Source organism: Triturus cristatus, chromosome 4_1, assembly GCF_964204655.1.
Source record: "Triturus cristatus chromosome 4_1, aTriCri1.1, whole genome shotgun sequence".
NCBI classification, from domain to species: domain Eukaryota; kingdom Metazoa; phylum Chordata; class Amphibia; order Caudata; family Salamandridae; genus Triturus; species Triturus cristatus.
This window is the reverse complement of record NC_140585.1, coordinates 71,576,534-71,598,554: the sequence shown is the minus strand read 5'-3', so window position 1 is coordinate 71,598,554 and position 22,021 is coordinate 71,576,534. Positions and strand designations below refer to the sequence as shown.

At 46.9% G+C, this 22,021-nt stretch overlaps 1 protein-coding gene across 1 annotated transcript in view; it reads right to left on the bottom strand.

Moving 5' to 3' along the window:
* The window catches only part of GRK2 (G protein-coupled receptor kinase 2), a 345,084-nt gene that overhangs the window by 206,813 nt on the left and 116,250 nt on the right, over positions 1-22,021 (bottom strand). Inside the window, exon 2 of the mRNA XM_085651617.1 lies at positions 2,401-2,477. Within this exon, the coding sequence (XP_085507743.1) occupies positions 2,401-2,477 (77 nt within the window). The remainder of the gene's footprint in view (positions 1-2,400; positions 2,478-22,021) is intronic.

The window sequence follows — 22,021 nt, the reverse complement described above, 5'->3', positions numbered from 1 at the left end:
CGATATGGCTCAGGAGGAACAAATATGACTTACTTTAAAACAAAGGGGAAAACCTATAAACCTGTTCTTATTAAAGTCAGAATGGAATTTGGAGCCTTCGTGAAGCTGGTTTTTAGAAGAATGGCGAAACGCGTTGAACAAGGTGTTCCACCATTCACCAAGATATGGATCTTGAAATCTGGCACCATAGGAACCAGCAAAGGCTCCTCAGTATTCACGCCACACACAATGGTCAATCCCTCCAAGTAGTGGAGGTCGAGCTGCGAATCACCCGTTTTCTTTTTCTTTTTTTTTTTCTAGAGTTTTATATAGTGCGAACTAGACACGAGACATCGGGTATTGGAGCGCTTTTCATGAGCACCAGTTTCGTTACCCAAGGACATTCATTTTTGTTAGGCACGGGGAGATATTGATTGATTTGCCCAGAATTACAGGCTGTTGTGAGTCGTTGCCGAGACTCGAACCCGGATCCCCAGCTTTGAGGTCGACTGCTGTAGCCGTAAGGCTACATCCTCTCCCCAAGATCAGGAAAGCTAAAGCTCTGGTGGCTTCAAGAAGACGCTGAAGGTTTATAGCTACTTTTTGATTCAGAGATTGACCATGCGCCACGTACGCCTAACGCCAAATAAATGCTCTTTGATTCTGGGATTCATCGTGCGCCGCGTGCACCTAATCCCAAATATCTACTCTTTGATTCTAGGATTCACCATGCGCCGCATGCCCCTAATGCTTAATAGATACTCTTTGATTGAGGGATTCACCATGCACTTAGTGCACCCAACGCTAAATAGATACTCTTTGACTCTGGGAGTCACCATGCGCCGCGGACACCTAACATCAAATAGATTGGGATTCACCATGCGCCGCGTGCACCTAACGTCAAATAGACTGGGATTCACCATGCGCCGAGTGCACCTAACGTCAAATAGACTGGGATTCACCATGCGCCGCGTGCACCTAACGTCAAATAGACTGGGATTCACTATGCGGCGCGTGCACCTAACACCAAATAGATTGGGATTCACCAAGCGCCGCATGACCCTAGTGCCTGATACTCTTTGATTGAGGGATTCACCATGCACCTAATGCCTAAAACTCTGATTCTGGGATTCACCATGCGCCGCGTGCCCCTAATGCTTAATAGATACTTTTTGATTGAGGGATTCAACATGCACCTAGTGCACCTAACGCTAAATAGATACTCTTTGACTCTGGGATTCACCATGCGCCGCGGGTACCTAACGTCAAATAGATTGGGATTCACCAAGCGCCGCGTGCACCTAACGTCAAATAGACAGGGATTCACCATGCGCCGCGTGCACCTAACGTCAAATAGACTGGGATTCACCATGCGCCGCGTGCACCTAACACCAAATAGATTGGGATTCACCAAGCGCCGCGTGCACCTAACACCAAATAGATTGGGATTCACCAAGCGCCGCGTGCACCTAACACCAAATAGATTGGGATTCACCAAGCGCCGCATGACCCTAGTGCCTGATACTCTTTGATTGAGGGATTCACCATGCACCTATTGCACCTAATGACCAAAACTCTGATTCTGGGATTCACCATGCGCCGCGTGCACCCAACGCCAAATAGATGCTCTTTGATTCTGGGATTTACCAAGGGCCGCATGCACCTAATCCCAAATATCTACCCTTTGATACTGGGATTTACGGCACACCGCGTGCGCCCAACGCCCACTAGTTGCTCTTTGCTTCTGAGATTCAACACGCGCTGCGTGCACCTAACACCAAATAGATGCTCTGATTCTGGGATTCACCACGCCCGCGTGCATGAAACATGTTGGATGTGCGCCATCTTGAATGTCCTGGGGTGCAGGCGGTGATGCTTCCAGCGAAGGATTGCAAGAGGTAGAAAGACAATGGAGTTGAAGTGCACAGGGGACCTTCCAGGTGGGGAGCTACTGTTCAGCTGAATGAGAAAGAATATGGAGCGCCCTTGGTGCGGGGCAGGGAAGGCCTCAAACATCAGAACAAGGCGATTGAAGCAGGACGTGTGTCTGGAATCCACAGGGGGAGGTGTAAGTGGACCTGGGAACTCACTCCTCCAAAAGAAGTGCAGGTGGCAAGACAGGACTTTTGTGAATGGGAATAAGAAACAGTGGTACACCTCAGAAGCAGGCTCCGGCAGTAACCCTGCTCAACAAGGGCCAGCATGTTAGTTGGGGTGAGGGAAGAGTGGAGGGTGAGGAGAGATGCCAAGCAGGTGGTGGTGGGCAGTGGTGGCTGTGTCGGCGATGAAGGAGAGTTGTACTTGGCAACGGGCCTTTACACAAGTAAACATTGCATTTTTCTAACAAGTAATCACATATTTGCTTCAGATAACAAGGCATGATGAAGAGCTCTAGAATATTAGGCCCAGGAGCCTCCATACCTATTTTCTGGTAGAAGATCTTCTCGAAGGTGAGCTCGCCTCGGTCTTCCAAGTACTTCTGCATCACACTGCGAATGCTGCAAAGACAGAGCAACAAATCAGACACATGTTCATGTACGCGGCATCCAGACCGAGGCTGCGTATATTCAGGTCACGTAGACCGTGTGCACCAGTACTGCAGAGCCTGCGCACCCAGGGAGTGCACGCCTGGTGGCCACACAGACCGCACGCCTGGTGGCCACACAGACCGCACGCCTGGTGGCCACACAGACCGCACGCCTGGTGGACACACAGACCGCACGCCTGGTGGACACACAGACCGCACGCCTGGTGGACACACAGACCGCACGCCTGGTGGCCACACAGACCGCACGCCTGGTGGCCACACAGACCGCACGCCTGGTGGCCAGACAGCACACCTTACAACAGCTATTCACTGCACACACAGTTTCACCGATCCAACTCCTTGGAGTGAACACCAAACCCCAGAGCTACCACGCCGAATGCAAATGATGCGCCCACCAGAGAAGGAAGATCACCAAGAAAAGGAGCCCAGGAACCAAAAGAGAAGAAATACTACAATTTCTGACCCAACCACTAGATGGCGGAATAATGCACAGCATAGTGAATCCCGATTCACGCTGCAAAACCAGGGGTACACAAATGTTTCTGCCATTTAAATGTATATAAGCTACCGACACCCAACCAGCCAAAACACCTCTTGGCTTCCTAGAAGGGGGCTCCTATAATCTTGAGTCACTTCTATATTTCCTTATCCTATCTCCAGAAGCCCTAGATGGCATGAGCCGACAAGTCTCCCGTCACTGGCCATATGAATAGCGTCAACACCCACAACACACTATGCGACAGCTGGACCACCCATGACAATGCCATGGAAGAAATTAGGGCAGGTTGGCCGGAAGTTATGCAACTACAGTAGGACAACAGAAGCTGTGCATCTCTTAAGACTCGATCTGTAGCTTTGCCTGCTCTAAACTCAAGATCCCATGACACTCTTGCTGTGCACCCGCCTGCCATCGTAACAGAGAGCAACAATGCATGTGCAAACTGCAGGGCAGATGGCAATAGGACAGGCTACCTGCTTCTTGCCCTGTAGCCAGGGAAATGCTTCTCAGGGGGTCTCTCGGGACTTGCTTCATACAAGATCATCGGCCTGGGGTCCCCTGTCATGGAATTCCAAGTGGACTCACTTATTAATGCAGGCAATGAAGGACTCTTCTTGGATGGGTGAAGGGGCAGTTTCACGAACCTGCTCTGGTTACTTGCAATCAGACACCCAGACTTGTCTGCGCACTTCCCTTGTGGACCTATCCTCATACTTCTGCATTTTCCAAGAACAAGCTCACACGACACCAATGCTCAACACTACTAGGTTACACTACTACAATGTGCATCTCGGAATCTGAGTCGGTGAGCCCTGGTCTGCTGAGTACTTTGGAATCTTGACAAGAGGTGGGAAAGCGCCACATAATGAAATGCTGCAACAAAATTCAATATGACACCATCTTACACATGGAGTTGGATGTCCAAAGGTGCAAACGGAATGTTCAAAAACAGCAAATTCGAAATACAAATTATAGCGTGATGGCAGTTGAAGCAGTGTTACCAGCACCTGGATACCCTCAGGGGTGATTAGCCGCACTAAACACATCATGAAAATAATATGCCAACTCAACACTCCTCCAACAAGTCATGGACTTGGATCTATGGAGCTGCATTGCGATCAAGAAAAACACAGATTTTTTGGTGAGCCCACCCACAAAATGCAACCTTGCACATACGAAATACAAATATTAGTTGGAATCATTCTTTCTGAAAACTCAATTGAGGCCATGGAAAACTTTTCATCTGAATTACATGCCCATCACACCCTCCAGGTCTTCTATCCATTGCGCTCAACTTACATCTCTCAGCAAAGTTCTGTTTATACTCATCCTCCAAGATGATGGTCAGCGGGGAGCAAGGGTCAAACACATCTATCACCACACTCTCCAAGACAACACTAACCACGGGGTTTCCACGCACACAGTCACCACCGCAATAAGGCAAACACAAAGCAAACCGACCCACGCTACCCTCCGGCACAACTCCCAGGAAGTGCCTGGTAACCAAAGCATGGCACTCCAGTAAAGGATGCAAGGAGAAAGGGCCATCATGTAGGGGAGACCACAGGGTGGAAGACAACACAACCTCACTTCTAGCCACACATTGATAGCCCTCCCCTCCTGCAGATCTGCATGCTTTACTCAAGTCTCTGCCTCAAGGCCCTATTTAGGCACCCGATAGGAGGGTGAGGTTGACAAACAGAAGCTTGTACGATGTGAAACAATACTCCAGGAGCAGATGTGCCAAGGGTGTATGTAATTTCTACAGTTCGGGATGGAGTTGTGCTGGAATGACCACTTTAGCAGTGTGGTAGACCTCTAGTAAACAATAAACCCACAATGAGCTTTGAAAGGTCTCTCCTTCAACTACAGGCTTTTGAGCTTTGAGCGCATTTTTAGGTCGAGCCTAGTGCAGCATGCATGCGCTGCATTATGGGGAGGCTTCTTGTAAGCACTCCAAACTTTCCCTAGACTTCTCCGTGTGGGTCTCCCACACATTGCATTGGCCTTTGCATGTGGCTTTTAATAATGAAAGCACGCAAATGGCCAAAGATGGGTGCATGTCCCCCCTTTTCTCTAAACGTTCACTCCCATAGTGTTTGGGTCTTGGGAGCGAGCAGCAGCGCGCAGGGTGGAAGCTGCATTCCTCCTGGGTCACGTGCTTTCGCTTTTGCTTGTTTTATGTATCGGGATATACGCAGGCTTTTCCTGTGAGAGTCACATTTTTTTATTCCCTCAAAGGATTTTCTGGTTAGGGTTCAGCGCCTCTCGCTGTCAGGGTTCAAAGCAGTTTCCTGCCAGGTTCGCACAAACACAAAGAGCTCTGATCAGCTCCATTATCCATGCACTCCGCCCACTTTGTTTTTTCTTTTTATATAATAAAAGTGTTTTAGTTGATCCACGAAGGGAGGTTTATTTGAGATGCCCTCATTGGAGTCATGTACATACATATTTTTAGTCAGCATCGGCGTACGCTGAGAGAAAACGAGCCCCCGTAAAACTGAAGGGGTGGGCATCCGAGCTTCGGACGAGAAAGGGCGCACCTGAGCCTGTGGGCACAGCCACGTTTGGTGCTCCCAGTTGGCGCCAGGCATCACTTATGTCCCCTTATGTGCCCTCCACTATGCTTTTGAGAGGACAGTTTAGCTTCTCCCCTGAGGGGCTTAGCCGTTTAATTATTTCAACAATGCCAAATGTTAAAACACGCATTCACAGATAAATTAAAGCTATTGCTTGCTAAACTGTGTCTAAAAAAATGACTTAAACCATGCATGCATCGCTTTTCGGCAACCTTATCGAGAGTAGGTTTGCTACCTCTAACTTTTGAGACGGGAGTCTCAGAGCAGTTTTAATTGTTATTTGGGTCCAGACTATAGAAACCGAGGAGCAGGTATGTGCTATGTTCAATGTAATGATTTCTCCAACTGCATCTTTACAGCAATTCATTAATCGTGCATATACGATACAGGGAATAAAGTAGCAGGGTGGGTTTACAAACATTGATTTTCTCAGCTTTCTGTCTAACATGTAAGCGAGCACAGTGAAGAGGAAATATTTCGATAATCATTATAAAACACTCATAAGGTCCCAATGGCTATGCCAATGCTTGTTCTATCTCCAAGGAAGCGCTTCCTTTGCAATGCATGCGGTGCAATGTTTTCACTAACTAAAGGAAGATGGCACAGCCTATTGGCTGAACAGATATACCATCTTGGAAAGAAGCACCTCCCACTGAAAGCAAAACATTCTGAATGATAACTCCATCACACTAAATGTAGTGTATTCAAATGTAGCCCAAAGAATTGCAATAAATGTCACTCAATGTTCAATGTGTAATATATTAAAGTGAAACACAAAGGTTGTGTGATTTACATGTTTGTGGGAGTGATCGACCGACAGCGGGCTCACTCACTTAGAGTATGCCTCAATCGGTTACTCTGATCACTCAAACTCTTCGCCCTGCGGCTCCCTCTGTGCTTCTATAGTCTACACAGCGATACTCGAAGTATGGCCCGGGGGCCGCATGCGGCCCTCCTGACCTGCTTCAACGAAGCACTTGGATGCTGTTTGACTCCACTAAACTTAAAAAAGATGTTAAATAAACGGGCAAGCATTTCTTTAAATGTTAATTACATTTTGCAGTAAAATGTGATAAAGTACACTCAAAAGGTGTATTTCATTAACCTTCAGAGACGTTTCACCTTAGTACATCAGTTTATATCAGTGCATTGATAAGAATTTTCGAATAGTGATAGTTTTCAAACATGAATTTAGAAACATTTAGGCTTTCACCTATCCACCTACCTTGACAACAATGCCAGTAGTGAACTAAGAGGGAAGTCAGTTATGTGCACCCTGGTTTGTGATTAAACAGAAACAACTTCATAGTTTATTAAATCAAACACAGAAGGTTTTGTACAGCGCAAATCCTGGAGTCTTGTATTTGAAGGTCATCTTATATATATGTGATAATGAAGTAAACGGAGAGAAAATGAAATATCAATTGCCTAGCATCACAGTGTTATCAGGTGGGGAAGCCAGGATTGATCCAGATATTCTGGTTTCACATTGTGCAATTCAGCCACTAGAAATACATGCTTCGCGTTCCCAACACCCACCTTATCTCCCCTGCCCCCTCAACAGCCACCCTGCTGGCTTCAATGCAGCCCTCGGTCACATCACTGACCACATTTTTTGACCCCTGGGAAAATGTTTGCAAGTACCCATGATTTATCGAGATCTGGGCATGCGCAGTCCAACCAGCTCAATCAAAACACAGGTTACCCCCACATCCGGGTGTCAAAGACTCTACCCCCATGTGCAATCATCTCAAAGGAGCATACGGGTCTATATCACTGTTATATAACACATCAAGTCTCATAACGGGACAGACACTAGAAGGGACGTCACTCATCCTGATCAAATGGCCATTTACTCTCGGTTGTCATTTCTGAGAATTTTCTAAGTGCTCAATGCCTGTTTTTTTTCTTCTTTGTAAAGACTGGGGATTATTCGCCGCGCCATACAAATGAGTTAAATAAATAAATGAGTTAAATAAACATAGGTCCGACTTTACTGTGCTCAAACTTGTAAACAAAGTCATGACCAAGGGCTGCTTGCGTGAGCTCATGTAAGACAAACCTATGGGTTTGAGTAATGCGTGTTCCTTTTTCCTGCTGAACTTTAAAAAAATGAAAACTCTTATAATGCACAGTCAGCTCATATGTCGGTGCTATGCAGCACAAGTACTGCAATAAACCGCTTTGTAACTGAAATAGGTAGATATGGTGAAGATTTCTCCCAAAGCGGATTGTGAGTTTGCTCCGATGGACGAGTGAACGGATAATGCCACCCGAGGGTTTTCTCCGACTGCCACTCATGACTGGAGGTGAGCTTCAGGTCCCTTGCCCTCTCACTTCCGCACGGTGAAGAATCCGGATGTCTTGTTGGATAAAGATTCTTCTAGGGGTGCTCCAATTCAAAAGGAGTGCCCACTTGCTTTTTACTGGTCAGTCTTCAGAAGAAATGTTCCAAATTATTCTACAGGAATGCATTCCATGGTTTTAGAAGCTTGTTGTCTATCACACGAGTTATAGGAATCAATCAGGATTCATAAAGCGCAGCAAATCACCGTGAGGGTCTCAAGGCGCTGGCTTTGCTAGTGGATGTAAGCCGGTCCTTCGTCGTGCGGGGCTTTGTATGCGTGGGTCAGCATCTTGAACTGGCATCTCTTCTGGATCGGGAGCCAGTGTGGCTTGTGGCTTACAAAGGTCTCGCCAAGTATGAGATTACTGGACAAGATTCCGATCTCGATTGCTACCTTGGCTTGTGGTCTGTGCACCTGTAGGTGTTCTGAAGGTACTGAAAAGGTATCGCACTTTACTGAGGTGCTTATTCACCGTGCATAGCCCTGCAAGGTGTTGGAGCCAACTTAGATCCTCCATATATTCCGGCAGGACGCTGTAAGAGGCAGAAAGTTTCCCAAGTGAAGATGCCCACCATATGACCCCTGGTCTAGGACAATTCTGTGGTGTTATATACAAACCAAAAGGCATCCTAATAGATCTATCATTTACCTTAAGTGATACAGACTTTAGCCCTCCCCCTCCACCCCACAAATAAACAACAGGTTAAACTGGAGAAAAAGAAGCCCTTGTACCTTACACTGCACGCCAACCCTGGTCAGCAGCAAAGGAAGTGGCATTGCCGGCGAGTGCCCTACAACTCTCTGAAGCTTAAACTCAGCGCCCTGGGAGCCTGGGGATGAAGGAGTTCCACCACTGAAGGCAGCACCCTACATCTGGGAGCCCGGCACTAGGGGCCCATGTCGAATCAAGTGAAGTATACATATCTGTGTCTGGTCCACTAACACTCAAAGCACTGTAGTTTACCTTCTCTAATCCATGCAGTTCAGTATTATGCTGGGAGGAGCATGCTGCTCATCCGCACGCCACCTCTTAAAGTTCTGCAGCGTAACGCAGCGTGGAGACGCGTCATCTCTGTCGCCGCTTCCCAACTAAGGAACACATTAGCAGCAAAAATAAATCCATACAGGGGACGTATGGGTTCAGAAACTCCATCAAGACATGGCACTCTGTGTAAGGTAGTTGCATTATAAGTCTATGGCGAGGATAAGGCCTACGGGGTATCGGAGACCCTTTCAGAGTAACCGTTGGATCCGCAGGATTCTGAGCAGATCATAAGCGTCTCCTGTGCAGATTCAACAACAATCCTAACAAAGACCAGGTGGAGAGCTTGGAGTTGAAGGGAGGATGGGAGGATGGGGGCGGAACGAGACAAGAGAAAAGATACAAAATGTCTTCTTGATTAAAAATGAATTCTCGAGTCGCTGAGTATATATTCAGCTAGTCCAGAACTTGCTGGAAGATTAGTCCTGGGCTATGCCCAGTGAACCAGAGCGCTCCGGCATTCACAAATCTACACTGGCCGCTGATTTAAAAAACTTGATTGTTTCAAAGTCTGTGTCCAATACAAAAAGCCATGTTCAACTCAAAAATTCATCCTTCGGCCAGTGTTTCTCCTGTACCATCCGCGTTGCGACTGAAGAATCAAGGGTAGCGTTTTCTTTGGAGATGCCAAAGGTGCTCCTGGAACCGTAGGAGGCCAAGCCTTCGGGGTGGCTGCAGCGACGAGATGGAATGCATGTCTCTGGCAAAAATCCAATCTGCTCAAATGTTCACAAATCTTTAAAGTGATGGCTCTTTCCAGCTCTCTAATTCTAGTTCGATTCTTTTTTCAACCATAAGCAGGGTTATAGGGGGAACAGCCATTACAACGCGGTTATTACCACGCTGTGCAGTTACATCGCATGCGTTACAACGCATGCGATGTTACAACGCTATGCCATTACAACGCCAAGTCTGTACATCGACTTGCGCTAGATGGCGTGCTAACATTACAAATAGTGTAGTTTACTATCCCATGAGGCACAGGGTCAAGACTGATTTGCATATGGCTGGGTTCAAACTGGAATGGCATGGTGAGCAAAAAAACGATGGATTTAGGCCCAGATCTCTGTACTGGGGTGAATGTATGACATTGTTCTGCATTCTGTCCATCAATTGTTATTTTTGCATTTGTCACCCCGAGTGGGAAGGGTATGCTCAGACGTGAGTCCCTTGCTCTCCATGCCACTGGAATCAAGCTATCCTGGCTGACGAGGGCTGAAAGCCCGAAACCGGTCCTAGGATGCTTGTTTCCAGTCCAGGGAGAACCTGGCTTGGCAGTTCGGGCTGGACTGTTCCCATGGGGCACAGGGTCAAGACTGATTTGCATATGGCTGGGTTCAAACTGGAATGGCATGGTGAGCAAAAAAAACGATGGATTTAGGCCCAGATCTCTGTACTGGGGTGAATGTATGACATTGTTCTGCATTCTGTCCATCAATTGTTATTTTTGCATTTGTCACCCCGAGTGGGAAGGGTATGCTCAGACGTGAGTCCCTTGCTCTCCGTGCCACTGGAATCAAGCTATCCTGGCTGACGAGGGCTGAAAGCCCGAAACCGGTCCTAGGATGCTTGTTTCCAGTCCAGGGAGAACCTGGCTTGGCAGTTCGGGCTGGACTGTTCCCATGGGGCACAGGGTCAAGACTGATTTGCATATGGCTGGGTTCAAACTGGAATGGCATGGTGAGTAAAAAAACGATGGATTTAGGCCCAGATCTCTGTACTGGGGTGAATGTATGACATTGTTCTGCATTCTGTCCATCAATTGTAATTTTTGCGTTTACTATCCCAACACCTTCCCTACTGTTAAGTGGACTGGAGGTGGATTAGTAAATTACACTTTTTTAATGTCAGCACGCCATCTAGCGCAAGTCGATGTAAAGACTTGCGTTCTAATGGCATAGCGTTGTAACATCGCATGCGTTGTAACGCATGCGATGTAACTGCACGCGTGGTAAAAACCCACGTTGTAATGTCATACATCCGGTTATAGTCGCCAATGTTTGTGTTCTCTTCTTAGATACCGCAGGAGGGTGAATGGCAGAGATGTATTTATTTATTTTAAAAACACAAAGGTTGTCACCAGTAGGTGATCATTGAAGTAACTGGTGGGTGAAATGCCATATTCGGACTGCTTGCTACTCACACACCGGCACAGCAACAAGCTGCTGTCCACTGGACTGCACATCTACTAATGCACTACAGGCCCGCTTCTACCCTATGGCCACTGCCTTCAAAGGACAGTGTCAATCAACGTCACAAGATTGGGAAGACGCCACATCATGCAGAGGACAGTGGACTACACAAAACCCAAATAGAATGGCACATAAGCTTAGGCACATCCATCGAGAGGGCAGAGGTGGCTCTCTCCGAGGATGGATGATGAGGGTCTGCTCCTATCAACGGGCGATGCTGTGGTGAGGACCACAGCAAGGCAGATCTTGCACTCACTGCCTGAGCACCTTATGCAAAACATGTTCCTGGCAATAAATAAACCCACATCCAAGATATGGTCATGGATAAAGAGTCTGCTCAAGCTAGAAAAGTCCATTATGACAACTGCCTGAAACCAGCAGATGGAAGGGAGAGGTTAGCAGAAGCCGGTCTGCCCTGGACCAAGATGTCTATGGGGTATTGGATTCAACCGGCAGCACCAAGGGTCTGCAGAAGGAGAGCGCCTCCCCATTTACCAGTCACAGCAGTGGCAGCGGCACTGTGGGGGGCTACGTTCTGTGGTTTAAAGTGGGACCACGGAGAATCTAGAACAACATGCAGCAGGATGGGCTGTGTGGGCGGATCACAAGGAAACAAAAAGGGGATTAGATCGCTGTTCCTCTCGGTGGAATTTGTCAGCTTCTTTTTCTCTTCCTGTGGTATTTTTAGGTGGTGGCGCTCGTGTGCTAATGTTTTATGCCTGTAATTTCTATTTTTTAAGGTATTGCTTTTAATACAGAGATATCTTCCTCATCCATCCAGCATCCCTAAAAAGTCTCTTTAAGAAGCTCCTTCAATGGACCATCCACAAACCAGTCGTGGGATCAGACGTGGGAACGGCTGTAATGAACGACCAGACCCACCTATGGCCTCACACTTTTTGGGGTGTAGTTAAGATTCAATCCCATGGGTTTCCTTTGGTAGGGTGCCAATCCTTGACTTGAGAAAGGGGGCAGGCTGCACATCCAAATTACAGCAAGTCTTCTTGAGCTGTAGTTTGTGACCTTGGGATGCATCAGAAGATGTAATCAGAGGGGACATCCCAATGGGATGACAGCACCTCACTAGAACAGCATCATGTAGCCTGGCCATAAGCTGCTTCAAACCAGATGCATTCATGTGCTTCAAATGGCCTCTGGAAAGATTTCTGTGACCACCCCCGTACAATCAGATTGTAACTTCCTCCGGTAGTCGTGCGTGGCGTAAAAGCCACAGAAGCATGTGTCTGCCAAGGCTTCCTCAAAAGTCAGTTGCACACTTCCTGCTCTTTACTCCTCCTGGAGGTGGGCGAGTGGGCGGGTAAATCTAGTTAAGGCCCTCCCCAACTCGGAGGGGAGTTAGGCGGCAGTAAGCGAGGCTACAGAGCTTTATATTGACACCACGATTTGGGAGTCGTTCACCCCGCGGCACAGTTTAAAAAAAGGACTTGGCAACGAAGAGCTTGTACAACCAGGAAGATCGAATAATTGAGACACAAAGTGAGAAAGGAGCCTAAAACGGCAAAGGCAGGAGCGAATCGGAGAAGAAGCTGTTCCGAAATGGTCAAGTGAGGATGTTTTAGTACATTATCGACTGACTCTCTTAATATTTTATGAGATTCTCTTTTTAGAGGTGTATGTAATGCATTTTTAAATGCTGCAACGTTGTTGAGCATCTTGGGAATTGTTGCTTTTCGTCCAGAGTAGAGACGAGCAGGCCAAATGAAGCTAAAAATTAGCAGGAAGGCGGTTGGATATCTATTGTGCATCAAGAGCAGCAGCAGAAACAAGAGGATATCTGATGCAGGATCAAAACCCACGAACACAAGGTCTCTTGGAGAACAGTCTCTTTGCAAAATTAATGTCAATTTTAAAGATGGGAGACATCTCAAAAGACAAGCATTGGACGTCTAAGCCCCTAGAAAACCTCATCGGCCTGAAGCACCTCCAGAGAGCTGCGACGTTGGCTCCTTGGTCACAGACTGATCGATTACAGTTGCAATCGCAACTCTGAGTTCACCTATAGGATTTCCGAAGGCACCAGTCGATGTACTGAGACTGAGGGAGGTTGAAACTCACTTCAGTTTCAAGCCACCGAGAAAGCTAGAGTAGCGGGCACAAGGAATACCCAACAAGGACGTAGAGCTTGGCAGAAGACCGTCATAGGGACAAGACGTAAAGAAGATGACTCTAATCCAACAAGGTGTGGTGGACGTCAGAGGAAGGCCAAACCGAGGCATAAGATGCGATGCAACGGGCCAAGGATTCGACGAGACAAACAGTTCTCCCATGGCCGACAGTATGCACCCAGCACTGTAGTGGAGCATATCTACAACTGATGTGACCCACTCAGGTCACTCATCTCTGAACAACATTTAAGAAACATTCAATAAAACAATTTTAAAGGAAAGACAATTAAATCAAAAATAACATTAAAACTGAAAAAGAAAAAACTTACCAAAATTATTTTACTGTACTTAAAAATTAGAAGGTACAGTATATCTACAACCGAGTATACGGGGAAAAAGTAGCATACTCCATATCAAATCCCAGTGAAGGAAGAAAGAGAAATACAGAATTTTACGACATTAACTCAAATGCATGGTTTCTCACTAGCAGTTTTTTTCTTATTAAATGTCTTATTGAAAATTTTTCAATGTTATCCCTCTGCCCTCGCCCCACCCAGTAGTTTTCCAAGAAAAAAAAAAGATCAAGCATAATCCCCCCAAAAAACAAGATTTTCTGTGAATTAAGCTCTTAACAACAACATCTCAGTACAATTCATCATTTAACAACCAATTTTAGGTGCAGAGGGTAAACTAATTGGGTATAAAATCAACACACTCACACCCACCAGGTTTAGATCCGAGTAATCCCTAAAGTGCACGTGCAGTTTATACATTCGGTTGTTCAGCTCAGAGAAGTGGTTCCAAATTCTTAGTCCTTTTTTTCCCCTGACTCGATAGCCCTTTCAAGCCTATATAGCTTTTCCCAGATTATGTACCGACCCAGGCATTGCTGAAAAGGAGGATTTGAGTCCAACCAGGCTGAGGCAATACATAACATGAATACGGACATAGCAGTACTTAACAGAGCCCCTCCCTCCATACGGACGCTATTTTGTATTCCCAACAAAATTAGCGGGTTTCATAACTATGTTCAGAAACAATTTATTTCTTAAAAAGCCATTAAATTTCATTTATTAACGAGGAGAGAGAATTACAAGTTGCAAACATATGTACAACATCTACCATATAAAGGGCACAGCGTGGACAGTGCGTTTGTTTCCCTTCGCCCCATTTAGCATCTCGATGTGGGGTGTAGTATAGTAAAAAGGAGGTCTTATAAAATGGAACCTGAAGATTAAAAACATTTGTGCTACTGAAGATGCCGGCTGAAGCTCAGAGTCCGTAGCATCTAATCTTGTTGCCACTTTGCAGAGCACTTTTCCAGATCCTCTTCCATGAGAGTGTTCTGAAAGTTATATATGCTTCCTACACAGGGGCGGGTTGAGTGAATAATTCAATTTCTCTACAGCTCATTTTTACCAAACCCCCTGCCCTCCCCCTTCTTCTGCAAACATCTTCTAATTTGAAGGAATTTAAAAAGTTCTCTATGGCTGAGATTAAAATCTGATCCGAGCTCACCAGAAGAAATAATACCGGATGATAAATAAAAAACACCCTATTTTATTAATCCCAACCTTAAACCAATTAATCCTATATAGATCATCGAAACTCTTGGGCAGAATCTTATTACTCTGGAGGGGAGTGTAAAAGTTCAATCTGCCTAAACCCAACAGTTGGCGCACGGGAGTCCAAACTTTAAACGCGGCCAAGAGAGTCTAGAAGCGTACCCTTTGAGAAGATCTAAAATCTTGCTGTCACCCACCATAAGCATCCACAGGCTTCGGGACCAGTTAGGAACTCATGTGGAGAGGGATACCTCTGCACCTCGCGGATGGGGCATTCCCGTAGAAGCGCCGTACAGTGTAGCCCTGTAATATAGTCTGAGCTTAGGAAGGGCACTCTCCCCCCCACGCTCTTTAGGCAGCTACAGGAATATGACCGAATTTCTTGGTCTCAAATAAACCCAGATAAATTGTGAGAACATACTTTCAAATTTCTTCAGCCATTAGTTAGAGAAGACAAGAGGGTCAGCTCTCATAAGATACAAAAGCTTGGGGGGAAAAAAAAATATCTTAATTAAATTGCATCTGCCCACCCGTGTCAGGTGCATGTTATCCAGCCTACCCAGCGAGTTCTTTATTTTCCTGAGCTAACGGCGACAAGTTTACGTTAAGAAGCTCATCCAACTCAGCCCTTAAGATAACTCTCAAGTAGATTACTCTCTCGACCACTCTACTGCCAACTAAGGATGCGTACTCATTAATAATCGGTGCCTTTTCCTTATTCAAAGAACACCCGGATAGCGACCCAGCGGTCAAAGCTGCTTCTTGTACTGCCATTACAGGCCGCTCAGGGTTGGGAGTGACCAAGGCTATTTCGTCAACATAAGCGAATACCTTTGTGCCAGGCCCTTGCAGTATCACAGGGAGGATATTCAAGTTTAAATCCAACCTTTTTAGAAATGGGGTGATATATATTGCCAATACCAACCACTAACAGATTTTTTTTTTATGAAATCATCTTTCTATGAAAAGATGCGCAATCCTCACTCGTTTTGGGGGGGGAAATCACCCAAACCCCCCCCCCCCTTTATTATGATATCTAAATGTATATATGTTTGCATAAACAGATATATAGGAAGTAAAGCAATAAATGATCAGTTTAAGAGAGACAACTCGTCTTCAAGATTGAACAGCATTTCATAGCATTTGTAATATTACATTTTACAAGTTGGTTTATTTGACATGGTACGATGCCATTCACCTTGAATATTTCCCTTAAACAATTCAGTTGAAATGGTTTCTCCGTAATGGGATTTCATAAAATCACTACAAACAGTTGGAACAGCTCTGGGTATAAAGAGGGGACGTTTAAAAGCTACCTCCACCATGTCTATCTTAAACCCCAGTCTGTTGTGGTGTATCCATCGGCGACCACGTCAAGCTTAAACCCCAGTCTATTGTGGTGCATGCAGAGGTTGACCATGTCTAGCTTAAACCCAAGTCTATTGTGGTGTATGCATGGGGTCACCAGGTCTAGCTAAAATCCCACTTCTTTGTGGTGTATGCATAGAGTGTCCTTGTACAGCTTAAACCCCAGTCTGTTGTGGTGTATGCATAGGTTGACCATGTCTAGCTTAAACCCCAGTCTATTGTGGTGTATGCATGGGGTCACCAGGTCTAGCTAAAATCCCACTTCTTTGTGGTGTATGCATAGGGTGGCATTGTACAGCTTAAACCCCAGTCTGTTGTGGTGTATGCATAGGGTGACCACAACCGACAAGTCTAGAGGTCTTGTTACCAATGCCCCTATTATACATTAATTTGTTATGTATCCTTGGACATGGATACATCTCAGGCAATTCCTCAGGTGACTTCTGCCACAGGTCTTACATATGCACTGAGCTACAGGAACTAATCGCCGGGACCCCACAGCACCTCTTCAGATGGCACTCGAGAAGCCGATGACTCGCAGCCAGTTCTCCCCAGCTTACCAATGATGAGCAGACCTGCCCCCCGCTTCAGAATCACTGCTACGCAAACCCCAAGGAAACAAACCCCGTGAGTCCATTTCTCTGAGTTACTTGTGAATAGTGTCAGCCCTAAGAAGAGTCCAGCAGCCCGGTGTGAACTCACACTCCAGTACCATGGGACTACAAGACGAAAGGGAATACTAGGTTCACTTTGCCCTGAACTCTGTTTTATTCTCAAAGTGCAAATAACAACTCTTCCTAAAAGTACATGAATCCCTTTAGAAGTCAAAATGCCTCAATATTTGAGAGATGCTCACCAGAGCCTCACACCTCTGAGGTAGAGGGTGGAGCGGGTTGGGTTCCCAGTGGCATTGGGCAGAACAGTACTTTAACCAGAAGTCTGGGCTTGCATGCCATTGTCAATTAGCCACATTTTATAATGTGCTTAAAGAGCACATTATAAAAGCTGTAAGATACAATTACATTCATTCCACACTCTAGAATTCAAGCATTTCAAACACATTTGAGGGGAAAAAATATCTATTCACTATTAACCTCTTTCCACAAAATCTGTATTATTCAAGGGTGGGGACAAAGAGGGTCCCTGGGAACTAACGTTTAATAGCTCTAATGGACAATGACGCCAAATATTTCGCAGGGGTGTTACAAGAAGAGCTTAAGCATTGTGCCGCGGCCAATACCATCCTTCCACCAACTCAAAGCAAACCAACATTATGGCACTCTCCCTATCATCTGACCAGGCAGAGTCCAACAGCCAACCAGTCTACCTGGGCTTTATGGACTACTGGTCTGCATTGGACAGGGTCGACCGGGGAAGGGTCTGGCGGAAAGTGGCCCTGCTTAATATCCAGGGTGCCCTACTAAAGCTCTGGAATTACAGCACAATGACACATGTCAGAATAAGAATCGAAGACGGCTCTCGCTTGTCCAGGCCAATCAAAACCACGCAAGGTCTCAAGCGGTGCTGCGTCCTCGCACCAAAATTATTTAACCTGTTCTTATCTGACCGGACTTCCATATTAAACGCAGTTAATTCCCACCCACCCAAACTGGGGGGCTTTCAGCTCTCGAATCTGCTGTATGCGGATGACCCAGTGCTGATCAGTAGAACCAAGGGCGGCCTGCAGCGTCTTCTTGACGCAACCTCAGCCCACTCAACTACGAACGGCCTGACAAATACCAAAAAGAAAACTAAAATCCTGATAATTCAAGGGACTATACCACAAAAACCCACGTGGTTTCTAGACCAAGAAAAGTTAGAGTCAACTAAAAGTTTTAAGTACCTAGGAGTCTACTTCAACCAGAACGGGAGATACACAGATCAATTTAAGAAATCAGAAAGTAGCGCAACGTATTGACCTTCGACCTTCAGGCCCTCTACACAAAACTGCGGGTCCCACACTCACACCGATCCTCCAGCTGGCCCAAGCAAAGGGTCTTCCAACCTTAACTTACGGAAGCGAGGCTCTCACGGGGCGGGATAGCGTAATATTGGACACAATGCTACTCTAGGCCCACAGATCAATGCTGAAGCTACCCGCCCACTCACCTCCAGCCCAGAGAAGGCCGAGTTTGGCACAGCTGAGCAGTTACTGGCCCGGACGGCAGCCTTCACGGTGTGATGTCAAACTCAGGTCAGCAAACGAAGATTCATTGGGCCATTACCTTTGGTCTGAGCTGGAACCAAAAACCCAGCTCCCTGGCAAGGTGCGACCTGTCTCGAGCCTTGAATACCCTTGGGTCTAACGAGCACCTGGAACCTACCCACTAGCCATCGGGAGTCCAAAAGGCTGCCAAAAGCGAGTATACAAGGGCTCTCCCTGCTGGAGGACAAGGCCTGCCTCGACGCACACACAGCTGATGACGCTTCATCCTCGCAGGCCGTTGAAACCACAGAGGCACTTAAGCGAACTCTGTAATGATTGGACCAATGAATGACATACAAGATGGGGTACCACCGACCTCGATGGACTCTCCTGCGTGGAGAAGACGAGGCGCAGGGGATTGTGGCTATGAGACCAGGGTCTGGAAGACGTATCCACACTTATGGGGGAGCGGTGGGAACTCCCTCGAAGCATGTGGAAGGACCGAGGCCCAGAGGCAGCGCTGGCCTCCTTCGAACCAGCGGACATCGGTCAAACTCTGCACTGGTGACAGCCCTCCAGCGATGTACTAAGCAGGTTGAGGCCAGGGCTGCAGCGGACGAGGGGAAGGGGCGAGAGTAGATAGCTCTGCTTTGAGCCTAAAGCCCCGCTGGGACAGTGTATGTGGGCTTTACAAGCCGGGTAAAATATTTCAATGCAAAGCCCGTTGCACCCGCAGCTCTCGCGATAACGACCCTAGAGCCCTGCTGCCCTTGCTCCGGGGTCACGGTCTACCCTTGTCTGCCTCCATCATTCATCAACAGCACCTCCGCAGTGCACGGCTCACCCTGTGCACGAGGGTTCACATTGAGATACCTAGACCCGTGCACACGCACTTCCTAACGAGACCAGCCAAGGCACCGGACTCACCCTGAGCTCGGACGCCGTTTACATTTCATCCTAGGGCCCAGGCATCCTGCACTTTAAGCGCCGCACTCGCACTTTCACGGTTGTATTCATGGGCGTAGGAAGTGTGGGGGACGCGGGGGATATATCCCCCCCAGATTTTGGAGTGGGGGGACACGGGGGACAAGGGTGGGGGGGACGAGGGGACAAAGGAATTTCCCCTCTCCCTTCTGTTATCGCAGGGCCATTAGCACGCGAAAGCGCTACCTAATGGCCCTGCACTTGACCTGCCTGGAGTCAGAGGCCACCCGCCCTCGGCCTTTTGTTCTGCTGCAGGAAGGCTCAGCCGTTCTGGGAAGGGCAGAGAACGGAGAAAAAATAAACGCTGTCTCTTTTCCTTCATGGCAAGGACCGTGTCCACTACCCCTGACCTGCCTCTGGCGGCTGCCCTCCTCTCTTTATTCCTCCATCTCTTTCTGTCTCTGTCTCGCTCCTGCTTTCAAGAGGCAGCTCTTAAGGTACTCTCTCTTACCTCTCCTTTTCTTTATTTGTTCCCCTGTGAAATTGATCCAAAAAAGGCTGAGCACTTTGGCTGTAAATGTCCTTTTTTTCTGACCGTTTTCACCTGAAAAGAAAAACCTCGGAATGGAGAGAAAAAATTGTTAAATACCTAAATAAAGCAATACAGAGTGGACAGCAGACAGGCCAGACTGTTATTTACACCCACACACATTAGCGCCACTTTACAGAGTTTGCCAGTGAAAGCGCTACTTTCTTTTTATCTTCTTTCTTTGAACAACATTGTTTTCCCAGGGTGGGTAAGTGCGCCATTCCTAAAGGGACTGAAATACCTGGTTGATGGGTAGAGTGGAAACATTTAATATCATCGTTTTCAAATTTTTAATTATTTTAGCTTATAAAATGCGGCTCTGTGTTTGGGGATGTGGTCTTTTTTAAACCAAACTGCATACATTTTGAAAGGATATAAGCAATGGACATTGAAAGGGGTCCCTTCCTGGTCCTGTAGCCATGTCTTGAACTTTTCAGGCAAAATCACTTACTGATTTCTGAATAATGAGTTTAAAACCGTTAAGGTAACCATGTTTTTTTCTGATTACAGTTCACATGCTTTGCTTATTCTTGCATTCCCTATGAGTGTTTGCTTTTTCCAGGGTGTTATTGATTTTTTTTCAGGCAGCATTTTACTGTTGTCTAGTGCATAATTTGAATTTAGTCGCAGCACAATTGAGTTGTGCTGAAGGCAGTGCGAGTTTCTCTCAGTGGGGCAGTATGGTGTTCAGTGTGGGAGAGAATGTGGCACTCTGGCCAGAGCTGCTGAATTTGGAACTGGAGAACCATGTTCAGACCTTCATGACCAGTTCACCATACCACACTCCTCCTGACAGAACTTATGCCGATGCTACACCTTAGAAGGCCCGATAGACCTTAGAAGCCCAGGTGTCTTAGCACCCGCAGGTGGACCTGTCCACCACAATCCATACTGCAGTTCACTTCCAGTCTTACGGGCAGGCATATGAAGAAGCACATCCTAGATCGACAGTGAATCTGTCACTGAGGTCACAAGACCCTTGAGGCCAGTCCACCTCACCCATTGGTACCTCCATTGGCCTTTTTCCAGCACTAGCAGTGCAACTTGCCAGGGGTTGGCAATGTAGGATTTGCATGCACACCAAACTTAGGGGGTGATTATAATGGCAGTGGGACCGCCACGTCACCCCGTCGGTGGCGGTCCCACCGCCATTGGTGACTGCATCACAGCCCGCCATATTACAATGGCGGGTGGTTACCTGGCAGTCGGAAAGACCAACCACCACGCACCCGACGGGCTTCTTGAGCCCGCCGGTGTGGTGGAGGGGCTCGTGGTTCCTACAATGCTGGTGGTGCCTACCATGCACCGCAGCAGGGATTACGATGTCCCTTACCCGCCAGCTTATCGATGGCGGTTCACCTGCCATGGAAATGCTGGCGAAAGGGACATTGGGGGTCCGTAGCAGGCCCCTTTACCCCTGGCCCCCAGACATGGGTCCTGGGGGGCATCTATGATGCCCCACAACATATCACTGCACCATGTGGCAGGCACCGATATATTTAACATGTTCCTTTTTTTTTACTTTGCGGCGGATGATGCAGCCAGCAGCACCTGCTGCAATGTAAAAGATAGGCACTGCGAACACCGTAGTGGCAGTCGCATTGTGATGCTTATCGTGGGGCCTCCACCTTGAAGGCCAGCGGTCCCATTCCCCGATTCGATGGCGGTGGTACTGAAGTCCGCCTGCCATCGTAGTCAGCCCCTAAGTTTGCATTTTATGAATATGATTCAGCGGGAAATAAATTGATGTTTGCAATTTAATTGACTTTGGTTGGCCTCTTATCTATGAGATTTCCCTGTTGAATGTGCCTTTACATTATACATTTTCGGTTGTATGAATTGATTGCATACTACACTCTCCTACAGGTATTAATTTGAGTGTCATTAGGAGTGTCTGGGACCAATTGTTTTCTTAGGAATTGTTTTCTTTACTAACCTTTGCAAAGGGCCCTAAATTCACAGCAACACAAGTCACATTTCTTTTAGTAATTTGGGATCCGTTTGAGCTACAAAATTGTTTTGGAGGAAATCGTTAGATTATGCAGCAGATGATGTATTATGTGGCAAAAATGATACAGCCATAGTTAAGTGGAAAACATTTTTCCACTTAATTTTG